Source organism: Ammospiza nelsoni, chromosome 9, assembly GCF_027579445.1.
Source record: "Ammospiza nelsoni isolate bAmmNel1 chromosome 9, bAmmNel1.pri, whole genome shotgun sequence".
Lineage (NCBI taxonomy): Eukaryota > Metazoa > Chordata > Aves > Passeriformes > Passerellidae > Ammospiza > Ammospiza nelsoni.
The window spans coordinates 30,234,690-30,261,840 of NC_080641.1; the positions used below are offsets into that span (position 1 = coordinate 30,234,690).

General features: G+C 44.6%; 1 protein-coding gene across 1 annotated transcript in view; it reads left to right on the forward strand.

The window, feature by feature from the left end:
• The first annotated feature begins 4,501 nt into the window (after window positions 1-4,501).
• The window catches only part of RNF11 (ring finger protein 11), a 30,580-nt gene continuing 7,930 nt past the window's right edge, over window positions 4,502-27,151 (forward strand). The window contains exon 1 of the mRNA XM_059477810.1: window positions 4,502-5,116. Within this exon, the coding sequence (XP_059333793.1) occupies window positions 4,994-5,116 (123 nt within the window). The 5' untranslated portion in view covers window positions 4,502-4,993. The remainder of the gene's footprint in view (window positions 5,117-27,151) is intronic.

Below are 27,151 nucleotides of genomic sequence, written 5' to 3' on the forward strand. Positions count from 1 at the left end.
CCCATCCTATTTACCCAATTTTTTACCTGCTGACATCTTTTCTCCTGGCATTTTCTGAGGATATAAGGAAGAGTGAGAATCAAAATAACACAGCAGTAAAGCATCTGCTGCAAATCACCTGAGAGAAACAAAACATCATAAAGCAGCCAGGAACCTTTTGGGGTTATCTCCATCTAATCTACTGCAACTAAAACCATTCCTGAGACATGTGACCTAATCTGCCTTTCAAAGCCTTCAGCAAATGAGATTCCCAGATAATCATTTTCACTGCCAAACAACATTTTCAGTTTGAAATGATTTCCTAAGATCTACTTTAAATCTCCAAGTCCATCACCTTTTGGCCTAGATCCACTGAACATAAAGAAAACCTGATTCCTTCTGTCTGCAGAGAAAAAAAATTATATATTTGAAAGATCATTACCATTTTTCCCAACACCTTCCTTTTCTTCAGACTAAACAACCCCAATTCTTTCAATCTTCCCCCTTAGATCACGTTTTATAGGTCTCTGATCATTCTTGAAGTTGAGACTATGGCAACATGTGGTACAGGGAGAAAAAGAAAAAATTGATTCCTGCACCAAATTCCCCAGGAAGCTGGGTAACAGAGGGTTTGTTTGAAGAAGTTACTTTTGTATGATGACTGTCTGCTTTGTTGCTTGGGTGTTTTAGTCCCAAAATACATGTTTTTTCTGTTCTTTGTGGCTCACAGTGCAGGTGCCCCAGTGCACAGAATAGGCAGGCATTACATTCCTCACTGAAAAAAAAACATTTTGGACCTGGGGAAAACTGTTATTTATGGAAGGCAAGTTATTCTTGCCAGTCATGGAATACTTCTCCTTACCAAGATGGTATCTGGGATAAATTGATATAAGTGGCATATTTGTGATACTAGGATAATTCAGGCAGAAGTTTAAGTAATTTTTAGAAACATGAGTAAAATCCTGCATCACAAAGTACATTTCAGGAAAATATATTAGTTCCATAATTGCTTTCTAGTGCTGCATTCACTCTGTCTCAGAAAGCAATATGCAGTTGTAACATACACTGAGAAACGTCTACAGTTCAGCTAAAATCAACAAAACTAAAAATAATCATGTGCATTTTAGAAGATGCCATGTCCTCTATAACCAGATAAATTAATTCCACGCTCCTCGTAATCAGATTCACATACATAATGGAAGAATGCAATTTACTTCCATTCTCCAGAGGTATACAAAGCCTTTTTTTTTTCCTTCCAGAAAAAGGTTTTAAAATTGCATTGTGTTCTATTCACCAACATTACCCAAGCAAACAGAGTTATCTCTGAACCTCTGGGTACCATGGCATGGAAAGATTGCACTCAGAAGTTAACTGGGCTTCTGTGTATGAATTGGGAAAACAATCCTATCCAGAAGAAAGATAAGACCTAATGAGAGATGATAAGTGCTGGGAAAATAAGCTTGATGGAAGAAAAGGAAGTGAAAAAACTTTTCCATGCTGAGGACAGAAAAGGTCTTTCAAAAACTTTTGTTAAGCATGACATATTAAACATATCCAAAATGTCGTCCAACAATAGCATGAACATGGGTCACGTAAAATGGTGTTATCAAAGGGTCTTTCATCTAAAAATTAGGCAATTTATGACGTTAATTTTGTAGAGGAACTCCTAACAAGAAGGACTTTTTATGTCCTCAGTGAATTTTAGATTTTTAACTCAAAAGGAAATGGATTTTTTAGTAAAACAGTTTATCACCTCTAGCTACCTCATATGAGCCTTAAGAATACATCAATATGCCACTTGCTTCCTCTCATATCAAAAGTCTGCAAAATAAAACATTAACTTGTCTGCATAGCTTAAAACTCTTTTTCTTGAATTTCCATTCTGTTTTGAAAGAGAGATTTCACTCAGAGGATGCTAGCTGCCAGAAGGTGGTGAGGACAGACCCATTGTTGTATTGAGGTGTACCAGAATTCTGTACACTGGCAAACTTCAGAGCATAAACCTTTCCCTCTGACAACAGATTACAGCCAACTGTTTAAATGTCTAGAGGTGAGAAAAGGTTTCATTGACTTGTGTTGCCAGTTCTGCATTGATATTAGTCTGACACAAATTTTTGTATTTGCATGATCTTTTCCATCTGTAGTATTTGTGCAGCCCTAAACTACCACATGAATTTTTCTTCCTCTATAAGAGCATTTTAAGGCTTTAGAAAACCCATTCTGACTGTTACTTGTTCCCCAAACTAAGTAGAGGAAGTATAAACCAGAGAGAACTGAAGTAAGCAGCTAAACTGCCCTATGGTTGTGCTAAAACAAAGAAACCACACTCATAAATCCCATCCTCTGAGGACCCATCTCTCTGTTTCCTCATCCCCAACCTGCAAAAAGCGTGGTAGCAAAAGGAGCAGGATCACAGCTACACCTCAGCATATACAAGGAGACGTTTGTGAACACTGACATTTTTCCATTTTCCATCTCCTGGACCTTTGTACAACTTTGGAGCCAGTGGTGCAAAGCCACTATTAATGACCTATCTGACATAACAGGAGTGAAAGGCTGGGAACAGCAGTGCCTTCAACCACCCCTACTCCAAAGAATCCAGCCATGACTGGTAGTAGCTCTTCCTCTTCAGAGCTCTCACAGGTGCAGTCTGTCTTGCTGCAAGGCCAAACATGAACCTCTGCTTCCTCTTTGGTCTCTGGGAGTCCACCATGAAAAGCAGGTCTCTTCTGGCACTTGAAAGTCTGCATTTTTTACAACAAGCCCAGATTTGGAGCATCCTGTACCTACTAAGAGGAAAGTTGTAACTGGGATTAGCAGCTATTCCTTCTGGAGATTGGCCTCAAGGTAAATAAATGCAACATCTCCACCATGAGATGCAGAGGAAATCCCACCTATGTCCCGACTGCATGTCAGGATGAGACCAGTTTGCACTCTGGTTTCCAAAGAAAGGCTATTCTGGCACATCAGGGAGGCACCACAGGTTTCCATAGGACCTCCTCACTGTGGAGGATCAAACTGTGATCCCAGCCTCACACACAGCACAGTGTGGTTCTCACTGAACTACATCAATGACACGTGCCTGAGCCTCACAGAGAAAACAAAACATGAGAGAACAGCTCACTCAGTCGTTTAGCTGCCCATAATCTCCTTCCCAATGGTGCCACTGCACAACTGACAATACCAGTGACAACGCTGGAGTTTCATCACCAGGTTCTCACAGCAGACAGATCTGACATTGCCTTAACCTTGAAATCACGGCTGGGTGAGGCAGTGGTTCCCTGGATCCCCTCCAACAATTGCTTGCCTAATTCTATTAAACCAAGCCAACAGACTCATAGGATAAACACCCAAATGAGCAAGCCATGTACAACAGTCATTATTTACAATGCACCACTGCAAAGCCTCTCTATCTTGAGCAACACTCACAATCCTGCCCCATTTTCAGTTTCAGTTTCCTTGAAAAGCTTGAAACCGTGTTAGAACACCATAAATGACAGCAATCATAGGCTTTTCACCAGGGTTAACTTAGCCATTGATAAGCAGCAAAACAAACCACCCTAAACAGTAATAAAATGAAATCTATAAGAATGAGCTCATAAGGATAATCAGCAAAAACTCTGATCCCAGACTGAGGTCCACCAGCAAAAGTTGTGGAGACAAATATGTCACTGTGAACAACAGGTCTGGAGATACTGTGACCCAAGAGGTGCAAAGCAGGCCCGAGCTGTATCAGCAGAGAGCTCGGTGATAAGCAGCAGCCACACTGTACTGCTTTACAGACTGGACTTTGCAGCTGCTCTCATCTGCACCACATTTGCTTCACCTTAAAAAATACTTCACTTTAAAAATTGGATTTACAAGTATTTTCCATGGTGTGAATCTGAAGGCCAAGGACGCATTTTGAGGAACCAAAGGACCATCGTATATTCCACTCTGTGTGGGGCAGTGCTGGCACACTAAGACAGTGACACAAGGGCATTCACGGTCCTCAAATTTGCATTTATCAGTACTTAGCTATACTTATATCCAAGTAAGGATATACTATTATGAAGGGGAAAAAAAGGAGCTAAATATATGGCTTATTGGAGTACCTGCTCATTGCATAAAAAACCTTTAGAAACACAAAAGCCAAGTGCCTGCTGCTGGTTTTGCTCCACTCTGGTGTTCACTGCCCTATGCCTACACTGACCGTGCCCCTCGGGTCACGCCAGCGACCAGCATGGGGAACCCCTTCGCCGCCTAAGGAACCCCTTCCCCGCCTGGGGAACCCCTTCCCTGCCTGGGGAACCCCTTCCCTGCATGGGGACCCGCCCGCGGGGGAGCCCCTGGGAAGGTCCCTGGCCCCGCACAGGCCCCTCAGGGACCCCGCAGCCCCTGGGCCGGGCGCTGCGGGGTCCCCGCTGCCATCCCGCCCCGTCCCGCCCCGCGGGGCCCGAGCGGCCGCCGGCTCCGCCATGCCCGGAACACAAACAAACACCGCGCTCGGGGGCGGAGCGAAGCGGCTCCCACCATTTTGGGGCCGGGGGAGCCCGGCAGGCGGCTGGGTCCCCCAGCCCGTCCCGTCCCGCCTCGTTCCGTCGGGGGCGGGCTGGGCTGTCCCCGCGGCGGGGCCGGGGGGCGCGGAGCCCGGCGAGGCCCCGGGGCTGCTCCCCGGGCCCGGCGGGGAGGGGTGAGAGGAGGAGCCAGGGCGGCCCGTGCGACAAAGCCCAGTGCGCAGGGAGCTGGTGACCGGGAAGCAGAACCGCGCCGGGCAGCGGCGGGGCGGGCGGACCCACCGGAGCCCGCTGCCCCACGGGGGGTGGGAGGCCCGTCCTGCCGCCCCCCCGGCTCGGGGGTCGGCGCGGCAGCGGAGCGGAGCGGGAGGCGGCCGGGCTGCTAAGCCGCTTAGGGCCGGGGCTGGCATGAGCCTCCCCGGCGGGGCGGCTGCGGGCTGCGCGCTGCGGCGGGGAGGCTGAGGGCGCGGATCCGGAGCGGCAGGAGGCGGAGGGGGGGCCGCGCTCCCCCCGGGAAGATGGGGAACTGCCTCAAGTCCCCCACCTCGGATGACATCTCGCTGCTCCACGAGTCCCAGTCGGACAGAGCTAGCTACGGAGACGGGGCTGAGCCGGATCAGGAGCCGCCGCCGCCATATCAGGTAGGGGAGGGGGCGGCAGCGGGGCGGGGGGCAGCGGGGCCGCGCCGTGGCTGGCGGGGGTCGCGGGGACGCTCGCTGGGGGCCGGCCCGCACCGCCCCGGGGGCCGCCGCCTCCCCGCCGCCGCTCCGGCGCTGGGCGGCCCGAACCTCTCCCGGGAAGCCGCTTTGTCTCGGCCGGTGCCGGCGCTCCGGGCGGGCGGGAGGCGCGGTGCCGCCGCGGGGCGGGGGGCGGAGGGCAGGGGCCGCCCGGCCGGTGCCGCGTCCTTTGTTGCCGCCGGCGGTGACATCACCGTCTGGCGCGGGGACGCTCCGGGACGGGGACCGCGGGCCCTGCCCGGGCCCGCTCGCTCCGCTCCCGTATTTTTAGCAGCATCTGATCCCCGCTCAGTAACTCCCCTGGTGCAGGGGATCCTGTTTCCCTCCGTCCTGTGGGGCACCGGCGGGGAAGTGTTTCCCATTGTTCGGTGGGTTGCTTGGTTTTTTTTTTCCCCTGTCTCTGAGAGAATCTCTTAATTTACATCTTGATGACGAATCAAGGGGGAAAGAAGGAAAAGGCCCGGTATTTGCTTTGGTGGCTTTGCTGACAGCGGAGGATGGCGCCGATGTGGAGGAGGATGGAGACGGTGTGAATGCCTCAGCTTGGCCGCCTCTGGAAGGGATGGACACGGAAAGGGAACCTGAACTTGGGGTTGCACTTGTCTGCCCCCGGAGATAATCCACCCCCACCCACAGAAATGTGTACTGACCTAAACAAGCGGTCTGCAGCGCTCAAAGATGAAAAGGAAAACCATCCAGCCGTAGAGCTGCACATTCTATTCAAGTTTTGAAAGTATTTTCCTGTCTGGGATAATAGCATACATACCAGAGGCATCTGTAGAAACGGCAGTAGAGACACATTCTGGGGGGGTGACTTGAGAGCTGTATGTTTTCTAGGATGGGAGTCATTCCCTAATTGCAGACCCTGCTGTATAATTAACAAAATTGCAGGAAGTATTTAACCGGACAGGCGTGTAATCTACAAATGCTTTAGCGAGTTCAAGAATTCCACCCTGGTAGGAGCCCCGAGAGTGCTGAAGAGAAGCCCTGCACGTAGCAGCCCTTGCTGGTGCCCTGAAGCTGCACTGATGTTTCTTGGCAGCGTGTGCCTGATTGTTTTGTTTGGGTGCAAAAGCTGAACGCCAGAATAAATTCCGTGATGTGAGGAATTTTTGTGTTCTGGTTTCTGAGCTATGTCTGCTGAAGTCCAGTCAACAGAAAGTGCCTGGTGGCAGATCAAGCTTTTTAAAGGTTGTGTTGTTCTAAATTAAGCCTGAAGGGTCCATGAGGTTTAGAAGTTCACTGTATTTTTGTCAAATCAGCATAAAAAGTTTGACTGTTTGTGCAATTATTGCATTTATATCTGTGACTCTAGGAAGACTTGTGGATGTTTTTGTTATCTTGTTGCTCCCTTTGAAAGCAACCTGTTAGCTCTTGTAAGAGTCACCAGTCAGGTTTATGCCTTATGCAGGCCTTCTAGTGTGGATGTTGGCATAGATAAGGACTCTTCCTCTGTGGTCAGAGGTTTTTAAAAATTTTTTCTAGGTGAAAAAAAAAACTTGTCTGTAAGTGTGGATGGTTGACTGAGAACCCGACAGACAGTGAAACAAATGAACCCACAGGTGTCTATTATGGAGTAAGTGTATTCATAGCAAACCTTCCTGTGCAGCATCAGGTGATGTGCCCACAGGCACTTGGCTTTCTCAGACATCACTGTCTGTCCTGGAAACTCCTCCACTGATCCTGGCAGCTCCTAAAGCTTCACCTTAGGGTAGCCTTTAGTGTTTCATAGTCAAAATCAAAGCTACTCTTTCCACAGGTTTTGAACCACAATGGATTGTGACTTAAAAAAAAGATAGGCCTTAGCTACAGTATTATGCAGCATTTTGTGCACTTAAGAGGTTGAAGGGATTCATAATTTTAAATTAGTTAATGTTTACAAGCTACACAAAACTCTAAGTACGAACAATTGCTGATGCTCCAGTATTACTTTTGTGCTAGAAGTAAGCCACCCATTTTAACTTTCAAGTGGCTGCTCAGAGTCAGAGTTACAAATGGGAAAGTTGTGCCCCTGTTCCTGGTAATTACTTCTTTCAGTGTCTTAACCAGAGTTAGTGTATAATGTGTAGACATTAGGAATGAAAGCAAGGAAGAGGATAAAACAAGTTTGCAAATTTGTGGCAACTAGCCTTGAGAAACTGGAAGGTGAACAGTTTTGAAGCCGACTGCTGAAATTTCAGCTGCATATTTTGGAAGAGAGTTAAATTTGATGTGTCTGTTGCTCTTTGGTTTGCAGCAACAGTGTGTCAACTTCCTGAACAGCTCTTGCAAGGTGTGCAAACTAAGGGAAGGAGGTTTGCTGGGGGAAGATAGACTTCTGTTTATTGCAGAAGATGACTTCTGTGTTATTTTGACATTTAAAGTACTTTTTTGTGTTCTGACATGATTGTGCCAGGGGTGTTCACGTGGGACTCTTGTTATGCCTTAATGTTTATTTATCTATTGAGTTCCAACTGCAAAATGTACCCCCGGTAAAAACTGCAGTAGAGCATGTAAAATTCCTTTGATCAGTGAGTGCTGTTAAACTGGCTGTGTAAAATTCCTACTTCCAAAAGTCAGGTTGAGGATTGGATTGAACAGTATGGACACACAGAAATAATGGGGAGTAACTTTCATTGAGAGGCTCTATAAATACTTGTCTCTTGGTTCCTGTGGCAGTAGCTGTTACCAGCTGCTGCAGAAAGGCCTCAGAGAGGAAGCATCTTTTTAAACAGGTGTCTGAATTAATAAGAAAGTGGCCTATTAAAGCATCACGTATTTTCCAGTGTGTTGAGCTTAACCACTAACATGAGAAAAAATGAAAACACACCAGAAAAAAAGAGTGTGTTTTCATAGCAGGGAGGAAGGAAGTGATTTCAAGAGTGGACCAACATTTTCATAGACAGACGCTAATTTTGAATGCCTCCATTTTAGAACCCAGAAATTACAACTGCTTCCCTAAGTGTTAAGAACATGCAGCTCCATTTTTAACCAGGGAATCTGTGATTAGGAAGGAGTTAGCTTTGGTTTTGGTTTTTTTTTCTCAAGTGCTCAAAATTGAGTATGCTTTCAACTTTGTTTTCCTTTTTGGTGTATGACTTCTTCACCATCTGTTGGCAATATGCCTTCTGTTGTTTTTCCATACAAGTTCACTGGGTTTTTTTCAGTTTTTTTTTATTCTTGTAGTTCTCCTCAAAGACTTTTTTTTGCAGAACAGATGTGTCTTTTCTTAAGTCTCATATTTCTGTTCCCTAATAGCTGTAGGAAATAATTTGCCATTTTATTAAATTTTGGAATTTTTATCCAGTAAAGTTCAAAATGCTTTGCACCTTTTCTCCCTAAGTTTCTATAGAGTATTACTGTGGACAATATACACTGCAGTCTTCTAAAAAAGGTGTTTGCTAAATTACTTAGCTAAAAGCATGAGAAATAAGCACAAGATCTTGGTGTTGACAGTAGCCTCATACAAGCTCGTTTGATATGTTGATGTGGATGTGGCAGATGGACTGATAAAATATTTTACCTGCAGAGCTCCAGAGCACCCTCTGGTACTTTGTACCACCATGTGTTGTCTTACAGGCCAAGATAAAATGTTTCAGTAGATCTAGTGGATTTTTTTTTTTTTTTGGAGGGATTAATTTAAAACCTTTTGGCCTGGATACTCATTTGATTTGTCTGTAGGCACAAAATGAGATGAGAGATCACAAACAGGAGCTTAACCCAATGCTGTGCTCCCATAATCCTCCAAAAGCTGTTGGGGACAGCAGGTTTTGAAAGTGTAATTTAGGATGTCTCATGGCTTCTCCTGAGGCTGAGGTTGCTGCAAGAGCCTCCTTGGGCCTGCTCAAGAGAGGAACCAAGCCTTTGTACTCTCTCCTCATGACTTAACTTATATGTTACATTGGTGTTCTGATGTTGTCTTTTCCAAGGCATGGTAATTAATACAATTAAAAATTGCTAGCCAGATGAATTCTGATCTAGGAGTTGCACCTATTTATAGAAAGAGCTGAACAAAAAATTCCCTTGGGCCGTGATGGAAATGATTTCTCATCTGTGACTGCTGGTGTTGTACAAGAAAGGAGACTGGTAGTGTAACAGGTTATAATCTACCATGGAGTGGCTGTAAAAAATCTGGAACTCTTGATCTATGTTGGAACAGTATAAAAGGGGCAAAGATGCAATGGGAAAATGTTGCATACAGAAAGCTCTCAGTGAAAAAAAGCAAACCAGCTAGTAGGGCTACTTTCACATAAGAGAAAGCAGTATATTTAAAAGTTGCCTATGTGTGTCTTGCCCTTTTTTCTGCTTGTCCTCCACATCTTGGTGATGATGTGTATGAATTACAGTTGCACTTGTGGATGTGAGCTGAAATATCACTCCAGTCCACAATTCCTGAGTCTGCTGGAAACTTCAAAGGGCTTCAAACTCTTTGTTTTTGTTGCTGGTTGGTCCCTTTTGGCAGCAGTGCCCGAGGTGAAATTCAGCTGCAATGAGGAGGGAAAGTGATGGAGGAGCTGAAGTTGAGAGTTTGCTGTGTGGATAAGAAGTGGTAGAGTAGCCAGTGATGTTTGGTGCTTCTTCTCAAGGATGAGATTGAATTACATAAGGTCTCTCAAGCAATGTCAGAAATGAAGTGTTTTAATAGTTTTCTGGAATAACATTTTATCTGTGAAAGACCGAGCATTAAGTGATAAAGTCGCTCCTGATAAATAGTTGTGATGTAATTTAGACCTGCATGCAGAAAAGCTGTAAGTGTTACATGTTTTATGCAGCAGTTCTGGTAAATTATTTGTATGTGCAATGCAATAAACCTTTTTTTAATATCAGTATAGGGCTATACAGTTCATTTTCCATACAGTGATGAAATATATGTATTATGAATGTCATTATAGTAGCATTCAAGATTATTTGGTTAGTGAACAATAGCCATGACACTTCTTATTCTTCCACAGCTGAAGAATTTAGCAAGTTGTCTTGAGAATTGTATTGCTGATAATCAGTTTTAGGTGATAAGTTTCTTGAGGGTGCTAAGTCTAAACTTCCTTTCTAGACAACTGTTAGAAAAAGCCTGCACCTGTATTTCCTGCCTCAGTCTATATTTGTTTCAGCATAGCCTGCCACACTGGCTGATGAGGACCCCATTGTTCATATTTCATATTTTCATATTTAATTTTGCTGGTGAAAAAAGCTGGTGGGGCAGAGGGAGAAGAGAGGAAGGAAAACAGACCTGAAAGTAAAGGGTACCAGATGGTATGATGGAATCACAGAGTTAGGTAACTTCAGTCTAGAAAATACCCATTCATAACCAGTTTAAATGAATATTTTAATTAATATTGGTTGAATATTGTAATGCTTTATCTGCTTAAAATAGATTTTAAACTACAGTTGGTTAAAAATATGTTAGGCATGGCTGGAGGAAGTGGGAAGAGTATGCTGATGTTTGAGTTCTCTGTGTTACCACCTTTCTTATTAAATTAGAGCTGGTTTCCAGATTCATTGTTGTTGAGTTGGCAGTTGTAAGGATCTGTTCCTAACCACTCTGTCCAGAAAATCTTCCAAGGGGCATTATGAAAAGAAGATAATAAATTCATAATCACATTTAACAGAGTATTGCTTTCTGCTTCACGTGGATTTCTGCAAGAAGTGTCTTAAGTTGGCTCAAGATGGGCATCCTGTGTCCTTGTTCATCACTTCAACAAAGGAAGGAAGCTCAGCTTAATGAGCACTTCTGCAGACCCTGTTAATGGCTGTAGTCAAACTGGTTGCAGAATGTAAGGCAAAGAAACTAAAAATAACACCTCTTGCTTGTGGCAGACTTGTGTCTTTCAGTCTTTGTGCTTGTCCTTGTTTCTGCCTCCCCATACACACAGAGGAACATATTTGTATTTTGGAGAAGTCATGGTCTGTGGAGGAGACTAAAGCAAATCAGCCATGACTCTTCTATGAGCTAATGAAGCAGCTCCTCAGAGACCAAAGAATTGCAAAATAAGCAGATTTTTAGGGATGGCATGGTTGAGTAAGAATGAAACCTTTTTGGGGGAAGAAGCTGAAGAGTTACTATTCTTTTGACTCTGAAAGGCAAAGCAAGCTTCGATCTAGACTTAGACCACAAGAAGAACTGGCCCTGACGTTATGAAGGTCTCAGAAGCAAAGATTTGTCTTGCTCCCCTCTGAAGGTAGGATGTGTTTTTGTAGAAGATGCTGTCATGTTCTGCCTGCCTCTTGGGGGACAGCCATAGCAGTGACCTGTCCCAGCAGAGCTAGAGTTGTGTAACTTCTTGCTGGGTAAAACTGCACTTCTACCAAAAAAACTCCCAGCCCCAAGACTAAGCAAAACAAAATCCACCAAAAACACCACTCTAGCAGCCCTAGGGTAAGCCATCATCATCCTGATTTAATGTCTTCTGTTCTGTTTGTAACTTCAGCAGACCACTTAACTGCTCTGTGCTTTAGTTTCTTCACTGTAAAATGAGAAGTGAAGGAGTAATAAAGTTTATCTTTAGTGCAGGCATGCTTAGTAATTTAATTCAAGTTTGTAAAGTGTTCAATGCTAATTTGATTTTAATAAAATAATGTTCCTCTATTACAAAAGGAACCTCTGTGGAAATTTATGACAAACCTGATGCTGGAGAGAGAGAGCTTTTTCAGAAGATCTGTTTAAGGCAGTAGATAAGTCTCCTAAAATCTGTTTTGGAATCTGATAGTTCAGCATTTATTTGGCAGCCTGCGTTCCAGATGCTTGATTAGTAAGATGAAGAGTCTGTGGAGATGGTAATAGGAAATCTTGCCTAATCAGAGTGAGGAATCTTTGCTGTGCTGGAAGATCATGCATTCTTTTGGACAAGCCAACCCAAACATGCGCTACCACCCTCCCTAAAATCTAGGACCACCATGCCTTAGGAAGCCCTTCCCGTCTGTTTCCCGTATGTACCTTGGGTTCAGTGCTGTGATCAGCTGTTGCTGGCTCTACATCTGCAGTCAGTTTCTGACCCACGGAAAATAAACCACTTTTATGTTTTGAAGAGATAATGATCTGTGGAATGGACTAAAGCAAATCAGCCGTGACTTTCCTCTGAACTAATGAAACAATCTCCAAGAGACCAAACAGTTACAGAGAGCCATTATTTTATTTACCAGCCCCTCCATAGGAATCTGCCAACCACTCTGTTTCCCATCAGTGAGGAAGGTCAGAATGCTGGTGGCATAAAGGCTGCTGGGCCAGGATCCACGCACGGTGACATGGACAAAGAGCAGATGCGTGCGGCGACGGGAGCAGGAGATAAAAGCGCCATCCCTTAACCGCGCTTGCGTCAGCCAAGTCACAACCAGCTGGGTTACTGGGCTGGGCATTTCTGCTGAGCCACCACAACGCTCACAAGTGCTCTGTGCACCTTTGCACACCTCTGTCAAAGGCCAGGCTGATTTTTGAGCCTTCTCCTCCTCCCTCTGTTTTTAGCCATTGGTTTACTTCGGGTATGATGTAGAGCTGAGGTGCCCAGGGGAGGACTGAAACTGTTGGAAGGATGAGAGAAACTGTGACTCAGGAAATTCAGTTCCTCCCTTAGTCCCAGCATGCAGTGATGAATGTGCAGACTATTATCCTTGCAATACTGAAACCAGTTTCCCTTGGTTGTATTTTTGGACGCTGGAGTGGCCTCTGTGTCCTCTCATCTGCTCTTTGCTCAGAAGGAGCAATCTGTATTTCTAGAGGCAAGGTTCAGGAGCAGTCCTTGCCTGTAGTACCTGCACTCCAAGGCCAAAAGCTCATGCAGGGACATCTTCATCCTCACTTAAAAACAAGTCTCAGCTGGCTGACAGGGCTGAGTTTCCCAGAGTTTGGGACTGTAGCTAGCCCACATGCCGGTGGAGTTTGGACTGCTAAGAGAGGTCCTAGAAGCATCAAGGAAACGCCTGGTTTATGACTAATAAAATTTAATGAAGCTGCTTGACTATCCAGTTGTAAGCAAAAAATGAGTCAGTCTGTGCTGGTTTGGACAAAAGCAGGGAATTGACCATCTTGCAACCATGATTAAAACCATTGCATCTACCACATGCTGCCAGTTTCTAATCTGTGTCGTGGCAAAACTGCATTAGAAGAGAAAATCAGACTAGAATATATCTCACAAATATATTATAACATAACTACTGTCCAAGTATAAATAGCTCTATGGAGACTGTAAAGTGTCCCTGTAGTCCTCACCACTTTCACTCTGTGTGGCTCTCTGGATGATTTGTGCACAAGCTGTAGCCAGAAGGAAATGGAGCAATGTTTCTCTGTATTTATTCCCATAAGATGGATCTTGGTAGTGGGGATACAAATCTCTTATGACTCAGTGTGTGAGCATTGCAGAGTTGGATGAGGTTGGGTGCTCTTGCCCTTTCTGTTTCAGAGCTGTGGGAGGTTTATCTAAGAGATCAAAGTGCATCAGATTCCATTATTTTGGTATCTATGGGACAGTATAATGCATGAATACTCTGGGCCAATGCCTGTGTCTGACTTTTATTCATCACTGTAATTAAAGCCAGATTCAGAGCTTGTTCTGTGCACTGAACGTTAATCACAGTGTTTTATTAACACAGTTGTCGAAATCTTTAATTCAGACATCGTAGAATTTTGCAATATAGATTAAGACTAGTATTTATTTTGCCTGAATGCATTAATTTTATTTTAAGTTCAGAAAGGGAAGAGATTGCTCTCAGGTTTTGAACAAATGAGTGCAAGCATTGCTTGACTGCAGACATACCAAACTGCTAAACTGGTTTGGTCTGCACTGTTGCTTAACAAAAAGCAGTGAACTGCTGTATTCAGTGGAAAATACATAAAAGGCTCAGCAAACTAATGCTCTAAATTCAGATTTAGTTAAGACACTAAAATTAATATTTTAACATCTGTAGACTTTATTTTATGCTCTGTAGTAGTACTTGCTTAATTGCCATTGCCAGTTTCTGATGTTTTGGGATTTCCCTTTGTTGTTTTCTGTTTAAATATTATGATTTGGATTGCAGTTGCATCCATTTATCTTCAGTTTAGCTTATGAAATATGACTAAGACATTGCTTTAGTTTCTGCTTCACAGAGTTCTTTAATGTTGCATCTATATATTTGGAGACCTTGAGGCAGTGGTGGATTGTCCCATGGAGAATGGTGTCCTTGAAAGTATATAACTCTTCTTGGAAGGGAAGAGAGTCAGTTTTAAAATTCAAGCAAATACTTAAGGTTAAATTAACTGTTAATATTTTTCTTGGTTAGTGCTTTTTCACCTCTCAGTTCCTGGTTCTCCGAGTCTCTGTGAGCTGTTTTGTGGTCACAAGAGCTAATGAAGTCTCCTCTGTAGTCACTAAACTGAAATACAGGCCCACACCTCTACTTGACAATTTTTAGGGGTCTGCTGTTTGGAAGCAGGCAAGGAGCACTGCATAGCTGGTGTTGCACTGAGGTCTGTTCTGAACTGAGGGAACTTTTCCTGTCCTGCTCACCTCTTCAGCTAATGGCACCTTCCTGGCTGGGCTGAGTTAATGGTGGCCCTTGGCCCAAACCTGAGTGAGATCCTTGGTTATTCTCCCACCTGCCCTCAGCTGGAAGTGGGAATGTGGTATCTAATCCATCAGAGTGGATTCATACCAAAGCTAGCCTGGGTTATGTGTAATCATTCCAGCCTCCTGTAGGAGTCACAGATGAGGTGTAGGGAGGGATTTTACATTATGTCTGAATATAGACAAAGTCCCTGAAATTTCTGAGACCTGAAGTTGTGTTTGCTTTACTGTGTGGCTAAACTGCTGAAAGTAAGTTTACTAAAGAATGCCTGTTCTTTCTGAAAATGTAGTGAGTTTACCAGTTTAAAGTGGATGGAGTCAGATATTCAAACAGACAGTGTTTCCTGGCGAGTTTTGTTTTTAAAAGTCCTTTAGGAAACAAAAAAAATACTATCCACACAAAATTTCATGCTCCAAGTAATCTTTTATTTCTTTTATAAACTGTATTCTTGTTCACTGAGTAACCTGGTTTTTTCTGCCTTCCAGAAGAAGCAAGATGACCTAGATCTAGAGGTTCCTGGGGAAAAGTTCAGTTCACCCTATATATAGCAGCTCCTGAAGTGTCTTTATGTAGCTGTCATTTACTCTGAGCTGATGAACTGAAAGACAAAAGAGCTGAAGTTTTAGGCTGAGGTAGGAAAGGAGAGTGTTTTATCCCTGCTTTTTGGGGGGAGTCTGTCTTATGCACATATCACTGAATCACTGACTGGATTACAGCCAGGTGAAGGCCGGACTGCCCAACTTCCAGCTGTAACACTGAATTTCGTGTCTCTGTGTCTCCTGAATGTGATGCAGCTGAAAAAAGACCAACTACCTCAGTTAAAGGAGTGAATTGGATCCTGCCTCTGTGGCAGGAGGAGTTTCTGCCCAGGACTCAGAACGTGCTATCCTGGGGTCGCTGTGTTCTTTGCTCCGGTCAGATCACGCAGATGGAGACTCCTGCAAGCAGCACTGCTGGCACAGTGGTGTTTTTATTGGAAAGCAAAAACTGGGAAAATGGTAGTAGCAACTACATAACAGATGCTACCAAACAGGCTGTTGGTGTTGAGGGATCAGGCAAGTGTTTCCACCTCAGGGTGGTGAGTCAGTGGTGAGGTGTACTGCAGGCTGAGGGAAATCTGCCCGTCCTGTTGTCAGCAGAAGGCTTTTTTTGGTAGAGGAGAATTTACCTGAGTGCATCAACAACTTGAGCAGTTTGGACTTCTGCAGCCTTTCTGGGGAGAGAAGGGTACTTTCCAAATCCCTACAGAAAGTGCCCCTGCCTAAGGACACCACCAGTTCCTTTCCTGGGGCCTTCCCACACCAGGGCCAGCGCTGGTGGAACCCACTGGTGCTCCTGTGGTGGGCTGTGTGCACCTCTGGCATGTGGAGAAAGCAGCATCTGTGTTTGTTTAACTTGATGGCAGGATCCTGCTCCAGCACTTAAAAATAATGACTTCAGCAGGCCCAGCTCAGGAATGAGCACAGCCAAGGCCTGAGGAGGGGCTCGGAGGCTGTCTCGGTGTTCAGCAGAGCATTGGCTGAAACCAGGCAAAAATGAGGTGTGCCTTGTGCTCAGTGTTGTGTGTGTAGATGTTTCTGGGACAAGGAGGTCTGATCTAATCATCCACTGCTGCCAAAAAGGGATTGTTTAGCTTTTCCCTCCTGTTTTCCACATGGAGCCATGTTCTCTGCAGTCACTCCAACATGGCTCTGCTGCTTGGTGGGTCAGCTCATACCATTCACATGTCTGAAATGGGTTGTCTTCTTCTGGTCAGATCAGTGAAATGAACTGACTTACTGGTGGACGTTTGATTTATCCCCACTCTTTGCCACCTATAGATTGCATTTTACTTAGTGACATCTGTGGAAAGATCTAGAGGTGTCAGGTATTAGATGTGTGCTATTGCTACTAAGTATTGGAGAAGTTTTGGCTTTTCTGTGTTGAAATTAAGGCTATACTTGGACTCAGCTGTGTACCAGAGCATGCACAGGATAAATATCTGATACTGGTTTGGGCAGTGAGTGCATTTGGGAATGGTCTGTGCATGAAATGCAGTAAAGTTGCCATTTTTAACTTCAGCAGAGTGGTGCTTCCAGTTGAAGGGATTTTACTGCTTCAGGACAAATGTCTGATGTGGACAAAGCCTTAATTCTTTATTTATTAAATGTGATCTTTCTGCTCAAAAAACCCTCCAAAATCATTAAAAAATAAAAGAAAGAACCTAAGTTTGTCCACCACTACCACCTTTAAAGATTCTTGAGTTGTTGTCCTTGCTATTTTTCTTGTTAAAGAAGTTTCATGAGTGTTACCTAACAGTTAATGAGTAGACTTGGTCAGTGCAGGAGTGTCTGAAGGCTTGGGCAGCCTGTTCACATTGTGCAGCAGCCTGTGCTGTCCCTTGGGACACAGCTGACCACAGTAACATCATTGATCTGCATCGTGGCTCTGCTCTGCCTCCCTCCTCACACAAACCTTCCAGTTACGATTCCATGGATGCTTTCCAAAGTCTGAATGTAGCTTGGCAAGCTTTGTCACTGCTGTGAGGAGTTTGATTACCTTTGTGCATATGTATGTGAGGACTGCCAGTGTCTGTGGCTTTTAATAAAACAACCTCATGTAGTGTAAAATGTTTAGAATTGAGGAATTATATAATTGTGCAAGAGGAGGAGCTAGGCTGGCTGCCTCAGTTTGGCTGTCCTGTTTATATGTTGTGTCTCCTTGTTCTAGTTTGGCATCACTCAGAGGAGGCCACTGGCTTCCTGTTGAAGCCAGTCTGACTTAAAGCAAATAAAGGGACAAAACCCTGTTTCAGAAAATAAAATTGAGAAACAAATCTTGCTGATTCTTCATGCATCCACTCATGCAGCATTACCAGTTCTCCTTGCTGTGCTCTTACGTGGCTCAATCCCCCTTGCTCAAACCTTTCTGTTCAGCTTTCTGAATTCAGAACCAGAAACACTGTACACAAGCAGTAAATACCATCTTTACAGTTTTTTTGCATCTCATTAACTGCGTTGGGTCAGGCTTAGTTTTTGGCTTGGAGAACTACCAAAAAAAACCTCAAAGCCACAGGAGATGGGGCTGCTGGGGCGGAGAGGACACCCTTCCTTGTCAGTCGTGTTCCACATCCAGGGTTGTGGGGCACTGCAAAGCTGCAGAAATTGTTTTCTGAAGGAGACCACTGAGGTTCCTTGGATTATTTCACAGAGTATGCTGGCCAGGTTTCAGTTTGAATACAGTTATGCATTTCAGCTGGGCAGAATATAACTACTTAAATTAGAGCAGTAGCTAGTGCCCTTTCTGCCTTAAAATGACTTAAGTAATACAGCAAACTAAAGTAAGACAAATACTATTTTAAATCCTAATTGCAGAGTGGTTACCAGCAGTGAAGTGCCTGCAGATTGACACAGGCTGCAGTAATGCCAGGTACACTTGTTCACTGATGGCCTTACATTTTGCTTGCCATGGGCCAAATCCTCACTAGTGGTGCAGCTGCCTGGTGCTACTCAAGCAACATAAGTGGAACTTCCAGCTAGCGTATGTTCAGCAGAAAAAAACTTTATAAATGTCTTTTGTTCAGCCCTGCCTTCATTCCTGCTGCTGCCTGTAGATTGTGCTGCAGGAGAAAGGGTTTGGCCAGGAGCATCTGTGTTCCACTGTGGGTATCTTCCACCAGTGGGCTGTCAAAACCCTCCCTGAGATCAAACCAGAATTCCTAAGGGGAAATTATTTTGCCCAAATATTTGTTTTCTCGCATGTAAAGCTTTTGTTTTGTTAGTGTTTTAAACTTCCAAGTGGGCATGACTGTGTTTGCTGACTTGGCTTCAACAAAATGAAGCTTGGATATAATGAGCATTATCTTTTGTATTTTATTTAAATTAACTTTGGCTTAAACATGACAAACATTATTGCTAGTTTTAACACTGCATCAGAGACTATATTAATTTGGATAACAACTGTTTTCAGTACAGTCTTGAAAACTGCATATTAACAAGTCTGGAAATTGGACTGGTTTCTGGTGCCTTGACAAGAGGATATATGGATAATTTTGCACACACTCAGTGAAGTTACTTTCTGCAGACCATGGGTGATTTTGAAAGCCGCTGGTCAAGCTTTGTCCTATTGTCCTACAAGGAACCTCTTGGATCAACCAAGAGCTAAGGCTCAAGAACCTTATTTCACAATTCTAGATTATTAATGTAAACTTGCACCTGTTATTCTTCTACCAGATAGATCTTTGGTTGTTTCTCTGATGTTTACACTCCTGATTTATTTAGAGATCCTATATCCCTTTCAGCCTTTGTTTTTCTGGGCTAACGCTTCTATTTTTATTTTGTTTATTAGCAGATATGATATTCAAACAACTTGGTTTTCCTGAAAAACAAAATGTCTCATCTATAGTCAGTAAAACCAAACAAAAACAACAGTGGAAAAAAAGAAAATATTAAAATAGGGCATGTGTTAAGCATGATGGAGGGAGCATTGACTGACCACTCAGCATCTTGCAGTGAATTTGTCATGGAGACTCGTGGTAGAAGTGAGAGACAATACTGAACTCCAGTCTGCAGAAAGTGCAGCTCCAAGGGCTGAGCACCTTTGCATGTGCTGCTGGATGTTACCCTCTCTCACTGGGCCAAACCATTCCATAACATGAATGAACACCACACGAGGAGTGCAGCTCTACATGGAATAATACAAAAAATTAGAACCAGACCTGTAAGTTGTTTCAAGGCTAATTTCAGTATAAAGCTTGAGCAGAGCAAACACATTTTCTTTAACCTGATTTCTAGTCTGAAATTATTCTGCAGAGTACTTGCTTATGGTGTTCAGCAGACTTCATTTGGTGAACACTGGACTCCTTTTTGCCAAAGTTCATGGAGAAGGCCATGCCAATCATTTTCTGCCCCCAAGGAAGAACACAGAGCTGCCCTTCTCCCAGAAGGATCAGTTTATTTCTGTTTCTACTGTGCGATTAAAAACAAGTGACAGAACAAAAAATTGTTTGCTGCAGTAATTTCTACTCATGTCTTTACTGCACTGGAGATTGACCCATAAGAAAGGTGGTGTCCCATTAAAAGACAGGAATTCAGGTTCATCTTGTGACTTTACCTGTTTGGTTCAGCAAATCTCCAGGGAAGCACTTAATTCCCTGACTTCACTTAACTGCAGCTGACCATGAGGAGACAAAGTGAGTTTAGTGCTGTAGCCTTGCAGGAGTGGCACTGAAGGCCATCTGCTTCCCAAGCTGCACCCTCTGCCTCTTGGAGAGATCTCTCCATTCAGGGATCAAAAGGTGAGCTAGAAAGGCTACAAAGTTAAATGAAATGTTTCATAGTCATTGAGTCATGATATTTCTGCTTATGAAGTTTGAGCAGTAAGCTGCTTTTTCTCTTGGGGCTTATCTAGGTATTACAGTTACCTCTGTAGTTACACCCTAGTAACTCCCAAGGTAACAACACTAGATGTCCAGACTAAATGTCGTAAATTAAACATAAAGAACTCACAGGTTTTCTTGGTAGCTGTTTTGCTGGGGCTGTGTGTATTTTTCTTTTTTTTTACCTCCCAAAAAAGCTCAGTGTTACTCTATTCTGGCATTTTGTCATGACTGCAGTTTGTCTGTGTGAGTATAAACTGACAAACTTATTTTAGTGAGCGTGTAGGTTGCAGCAGGACATGGTTGTTCCACCCTAAACACTAATGCAGGAGCATACAGTGAGTACTAGTGTTTCTTTATATTTTCATAAAGCCTGAGAGTATTGGTAGCATGATATTAAGTGACATTGGGCTCTCATTTCTGGCTCAGGGGGACAACAAAAGTAGCATGAACCTCACCCAGAGTGGTGGAGCAATGCTTCAGTACAGGATCTGAGCTGTATCTTTGTATATGGTTATAAGTGTTCTTGGTAAATTAGAGCTTTTAAATTTGCACAGACAAATTTTATATTTCCATGGGACTTTCTCAACTCCAGCTGTAAAAGTGCCTCCTGTGTATCACTGTGTTTAGTGTGCAGGGTTTCTGATGTTCCTCACACAACGTGAATGATGGGTTGCTGCGTATGGATGAGCTGGGGCTGGAAATCTCCAGGCTTTGCAGCTGCCCTCGTGTGGGTGTGTCAGGGTGAAATGGGGCTTTGTCTTCCAACCAGTCAGTCCATATTCGGAAAAATGACCTCTCTGTTCTCATGTCCCTCCTCTCAAACAGTTTTCTGTTCTTCTGAGATTTTGTGGCAGCTGAGCCATAATTCAGGCAAGTACTTAAGTAGGTGCTCAAGTGCCATGTCCCTGGTAGTATTTGGAATCCTTACTAAGTGTGCTACTGGGGCTGTAGCAGGGACATTGGTAGATTTTATTGATTCATGCAGAGAGCAGGATGAATCCGTTGTGGAAACTCCAAGTTTTCCTTCAAAAAGGCAGCTACATGTAAACAAAGCCCTGTCCTCCATGACAGTGGGTGTAAGCAGGGGAATGGTCTGACAAAATAAAGGTTTTTCTTCATCCCATTGCAGCTGAACAAGATGAAATGGGAGCTGCAGAGGCTGGGTTGGGCTCTGTGCTCCTCTTCTCCCCCCTCACCTTTGCAAAACCTTGGACCTGCTTCAGTTCCTCCTTCAAACCACCTACTCTGAAAGCACCTGTGCTGAAACGGACATGGGTATTTTTGGTGTGAAACCAGCCCAGGCAAGATCCAAAGATGAGGGTAAAAATCCCCACCATGCCATAGATTGAAAAGGCTGATTAGCCAGGTGTTTGCATGTACAGTTAGTGGTGGAGGTTGTACCTTATTTATCTGTGAAGCTGAACGTTTACAATTTGTCCTGCTTGCACCAGCAACTGGCTGTTTCATACACAGCAGTGAAATGAATCCGTGTTGTCTGGTGACACATTAAAGGGATGACCAGGTGCCCATTGAACTGTCTCTGTGCAATTAAAACTTCAGAATAGTAGAAAAAATGTGTTATGGAAATATTTCACTTGTATAACCAACTCCTGAGAGAGCTATTTATGATTTCTCTACCTGTTCTTGGCACAGGCTTTTTTTCTGTTAGGAGAGGTTTGACAGTTGCATGAGATCACACTTGGATTTGTGCCCTGCGAGCTGAAAACGCAGAGTCATTGCTTGCGAGGACAAGACTTAGCTGGAAAAAATAGAAACATTGCCCTTGTGTTCACTGCTAATACTGCATGGAGAAGTGGAGCTCTGTCAGGCTTTAGTGTGCCTTGATTTTCATGCAGTCATTATTTGCTTATAAATAGAGAACTGCTTTAAAACAAAACCCAACAAACCAAGAGATTTAGAAATATTCGTTTAATGTCTGGGACGTTCCTTTAAGATTAATAAATGACTGGATGGGATGAGCTGATGGGCTGACTCGGTGCCTCTGGCTATTTACAGCTGCTCCTTATTAACTCAGAGATGAAATAATTAATGTCATTATCAAATGATGCTAAACAAATAGATCACATTTTTTGTGTGTGCTCATTCTCCCTGAAGTGGGAGATGGCAGCAAGTGGGTGCCTGGGGGAAGTGTCAATGTCCAGACTATGGAGTGCCCTGAGCTGTGCCTCTTGTGCACAGCCCAGCAGTTCAGGGTGCTGCTGGCACCAATACAAACCCCAGTTCCAGCCTCAAGATGTGGCTGAAATCACAGAAAACCCCAGCCAGTTTCCCAGGATCTGGTGGAAGAGAGGAGCTCTTGGCTGGATGGATGGTAGGGACTACTTCCCTCGCTGCCAGCAGCACACAGAGACTCGGGCTGTTCTTGAGGTGCCCCAGTGCATGGCAGGTGTATGTGAGCATTTCCTGCAGGCTGAGGCAGAAACATGCTTAAAAAAACCGCAAAAAAGCTGTGGTAATGCTATGCAAAATGCAGCATTGATGTAATCCTTTAACTGGCCTCAGGAACCCTCCTGGCTGCCTGTGCACAGTCCCCTGCTGCACTGGGGCTTCTCACACACCTTGATCTCAGGGGTATCCACTGGAAATTCAGATGGCAATTAGAAAATAAACAGGCCTGTGGAGCTGAGTGTACCATCAAACTGCCAAGGTGTGGCAGCTTTCTGCTTGAGCAAGCATTTGTAATTGAGGATGGCTTTGTTAAAAAGGCAATTAAAATATTTCAAATTGAGTACAAAGTTATGATGCAGTGCAGTATAGCACAGATTCCTGGGTTTTGGAACAAACCCTGCTGTCATGGGCTCTCTCACAGCAGGTGCCCCACACCAGCAGTCTCTGATACAGGTTTTCCTGCTCTGTGGTTACACAGACCCAGCTCATCACCAACCCTATCTGCTTTTTGAAGCTCTTCTTCAATAGTGTGTGGACTACTGCCCCTTTTCTCCCCCAAGTTATTTATCCTTTGTAGAGCAATCTGTTTTCTCTCCTTTCCTTATGCTGTGGAAGAGCTTTTTACTGCAGGAGATTCCCACTCTCCTGAGTCCCTGTTTGCTGTGAGACCTGATGGAAAATTCTTCTGTCAGGTGTGGCAGAGGTTTGCAGTGTGTGAGAATCCTGCACTGCAGAGTCCCTGTTTGCTGCCTGTCCTGACGGAAAAATGTTCCTCAGGTTTCTGCTTGGCTTCCTTTGCAGGGGGAGCCATTGCTGTCCCACCTTGCCAGGCTCTGGCACAGCTTGGCCTCATCAACTGGGCCCCAGCAAGGGGAAGGTCCCTGTCCAGGTTTGCAGCAGCCCTCTCCTGTGTTGCCTCTTTGTGTATTTTGGTGAGGTTACAGACTATAAAAAGAACAGCTGTGTCCTCTCTCAGACCTCTCTTTGGTGCTTGCTTCCAGCTGGGTGGCTACAAAAAGGCATTTTGTGTCATGGCCGAGGGCAGTGCATGAATGAGGGGCAGATGGTCTGAGGGAGCTGCTGCTGTGCCTGTTTGTTTGTGTTACCTGTGTTACCTCTCAGCTGAAGCTGAGCTGACACCTCACAGGGGCCTCACATAAGGGTGATGTTCTCAGTCTGGCTGGGACTGTTGTGTCTGTTCAAGTCCTGTTTTAGGAACCTGATGCAGGAGGACCTAACCTCCTCAATAGGATTCTTTTGGATGTGTGTGGAAAGGAGCTTTAGGCAAGGCTGTTAAACTGCATTCTGGAGAGTCCTCTTTGCCCAAGGAGGGTGCTTGTCATGTGTTGAACAGTAACACTCAGCCTAGAGATGAGATAATTTGTCACTTGATTTCTCTGATCCTTTGATATCCTACTCAATCTTTTTCTAAAATCCTTTCCTAGTTCTGCATAATATTTTTCTGCTATGTGCTGTGATGTTCTCATTAGTTCAGACTAACACCCTTAAATACACACATATACATGTCTATTTGCACGCTGAAGTACAGCCTGTATTTATGTCTCCCCTCATGGATTGACTGCTCATGCCTTCAGCTTATGTGCATTTTCATGTTTAATCTCTGGCTTGGCCCCTTGTCCCCAGCCTGTCCTCCTGGCTAATTAGAACCAATTTCCATAACTTTGCTATCTTGTTCCTGAAGTCCTCAGAAGGGCTGTTTTGTTCTTAGAATTGCCATCAAGCTGACCTAATTCTTCCCAGAAGATATATTTTAACACTGCCATTTTTAAAGTGTTTGGAGTCAGGTTTTCACAATTGGCTTGAGTCCCAACAGGGGCACTCCTCCCATTTTCCTCTTGTGTGCCCGTTCCCAGCTTTCCCAGCAGCTGCAGAGATCTCACTGGCAGTGGCAGTGGCTTGTTTGCTTTCTGTCAGGGGAAGTCAGAGCAGTGTCCTTGGAGCCATGGCAAGGGACGTGGCAGGACCCGCAGTCCTGAGGCAGTGCTGTTCTAGAGCAGCTGCACTCAGCTGTGCCCTAATCCCCAAATTCCCTGAAATGGCACCCTGAGCAGGGGCTGCATGTGCTTACTCAGCTGCACAGAGTCTGTGGGTTCAGGAGCAGTTCAGGGCACAGTGAGCACTGCTGTTCACTCTTGGTGCCTTACATTCCCAGCTGAAGTCCCTTATATCCCTGCACTCCTCCCTGGGAGTGCCTGTGCAGTGATCCATACCCAGGACGTGCACACACTTGTCAGAGTGACGCAGTGCTGGGGAGCTTTGGGCCAGGCCATGTCTTGGTGAGCTTTGTGTGCCCGGGGTGAGTCACAGCCTGGGGGTGGCTTGGGGTGTCCAGGACGGATCCCAGTGTCCCACATCAGGGAGCAGGGCAGGCTGTGGGCAAAGCCTGAGTGCTGCTGCACCCAGGGCTTGGCTCAGCCAGTCCCAAGATGATCAATACTGCCATTTTTTAGCTGTTACCCCTTCGATTTATACTGTAATCAAGTTGCACTGACTGATATTTACCCTTTGCAGAAAGCAAACATCTCTAAAGGAAGTGTGAACGATTCCCCGATGTCTGTGTGGACTGCTTGTGTTCTGTCAGCTTTTCCATCATAGCTTCCCCCATCTCTTGTGCTTGAATGCAGCCTCCAAAAAAAATTGCTAACTGTATTCCTTTGTTTGGGGTGTTCTTTTTCACTTTTGCTCCCTGCTACCCAGCAGTTCCACAGCAGGAAGGGGTGGCACACAGTAGGTTCACTTCACCTTTCAGCAGAGGAGACAGTCTGAGGTATTTGTTTTCAGCCTTTTCCACCTCAGAGCTGTTTTCTTTCCCAAAAAACTTCAGACTTTTATTTTCTGCTAAGTTTACTTCTCAGTTTTCCAGCAGCCATCTCACTTGAACCACAAGTGATGTGTTTAGTGCAGCCCTGTAATAACTGTCTGCTCTTGTCAGGCCTGAGGAGGGGTTTCTGCAAAGAACCACTTGGCATAGGTGGCAGAGAGCATGTACCAGTAACACTGAGGTGGGGTTGCTTATGGGGAGGATGATCCACATTCACGTGCTGGTTTTCCACCACCAGCTGCAGAATTGATTGCTGGCCCTTCCTGCTGGATTTTCTCCCTGCCCAGCTGCTTTGCTTTGTAGTCCCTGGGGTTTGCCAGTCTCAGGAGGCTGCATTTTGTGCCTGAGTGTCCTTAATTTAATGTTTAGGTGCAACTGTTCTTTCCTGGCTTTTCTCACTGCAGCAGCCTGACAGAAAAGCGTGAATTTTTATAAATTGTTTATGAATCTTTTCCTTCTCAATAGAAAAAGAAGCCTATTAAAATAAACACGCAGGGAGCTGTAACAAGAGGGCTTTGTTATCTCTCAGAAGTTGTGGCCTGATGCTGTAAGTTGAGATGTCAGTGAGGTTGTCTGGAGGGAAAGAATCAATTCTCTGGTGAGCAATTTACTGGTCTGGGACATGTTGGTGTATAAGTTACTGACTTTCCTGAAAAAATTCACTCTCTGATGTTTGATGGGATCTCTGGAGAAAGGAACAAGGACACCTAAAACTGACACAAAGCTGGTGAACAAGAAATCAGCAAGTGGAATCATCAGTACCCAGTGTTGACGCCCTTGAGTCAGAGAAACCTGCTGTGCAGCCTGGAAATGTAAAAACTGGCTGTGTCAGGAGATAGTAATTACTCCCTGGAAGCACAGCTTTTTAATTACTGCTTTTCCCCTACAACTCTTTCTTGCTAGTCTTTTGTATTTAGGTTTGCCTTGATGGTTAATCAAATTTCAGAGCAGGTGACTCTGCAGAGCTGCAGGTGATTTCCATCTGCCAGGTGAGGCTGGGTTTGCTCTGGCCAGGCTGCACGGGCACTGCCAACTGTTTGTCTTGGCAGTAGTTGATAGCCTTTTTGGGTTTGTGTGACAGCACAGGCATGAAACTTGAAAGTCCTTTTCTCACAGCCCTTGTCACTGTCTAGGAAAGCAGCAGGCAGGATACATCTACTTTGTACCTCTTCTCTCTGTCCCAGCCCTATTTTTGGTAGCAAAGCTGAGCTCAGGGGACAGGTGATATTTTAAGAGTCAGCAGTCAGGAGTCACTTTCTTTCATGGCTGCTACTCTTTTCCAACTCTTCAGATACATTTATTTCTCAGTCATTTCAGTGGAATAATTGTGAAGAATGCACAAGACAGTTTTACAGTTTAATTATAGTGTGAATGAGGCTGTGCCATCTCTGCAGAACCACCATGGTTTTCACCAAAAAAGACCTCTCTGAGAGTGATCCATGATTCAGAATGGATGTTGCTTCTCAACTGGAGTCAACAGCTGGAGAAACAGCACAGATCCTGCAGGTTCCTCTCCTGTGTGCAGAGTGGTTCCTCAGTCTGTTGTTATATTAATTACCAACCATATTTGCAGTGCCCAATTCCTACAATGCCACAATTCTTAGTAATCTTTCCTTAGGAGCACCATGGTGTGCGTGTACATGTGTCTGATCTGTCTGTCCCAAATGTCCCCTCCAAAAGGGAGAGGGGACACGAGGGGATTTTTCTTTTAGAAGAACTTTTCAGTGTTAAGTTGCAGTTATTCATACTGAGTGACTACTTGCAAGCAGAAATATTAAAAAATGGGGTAACAATTTCATTACATGATGCTTTATAG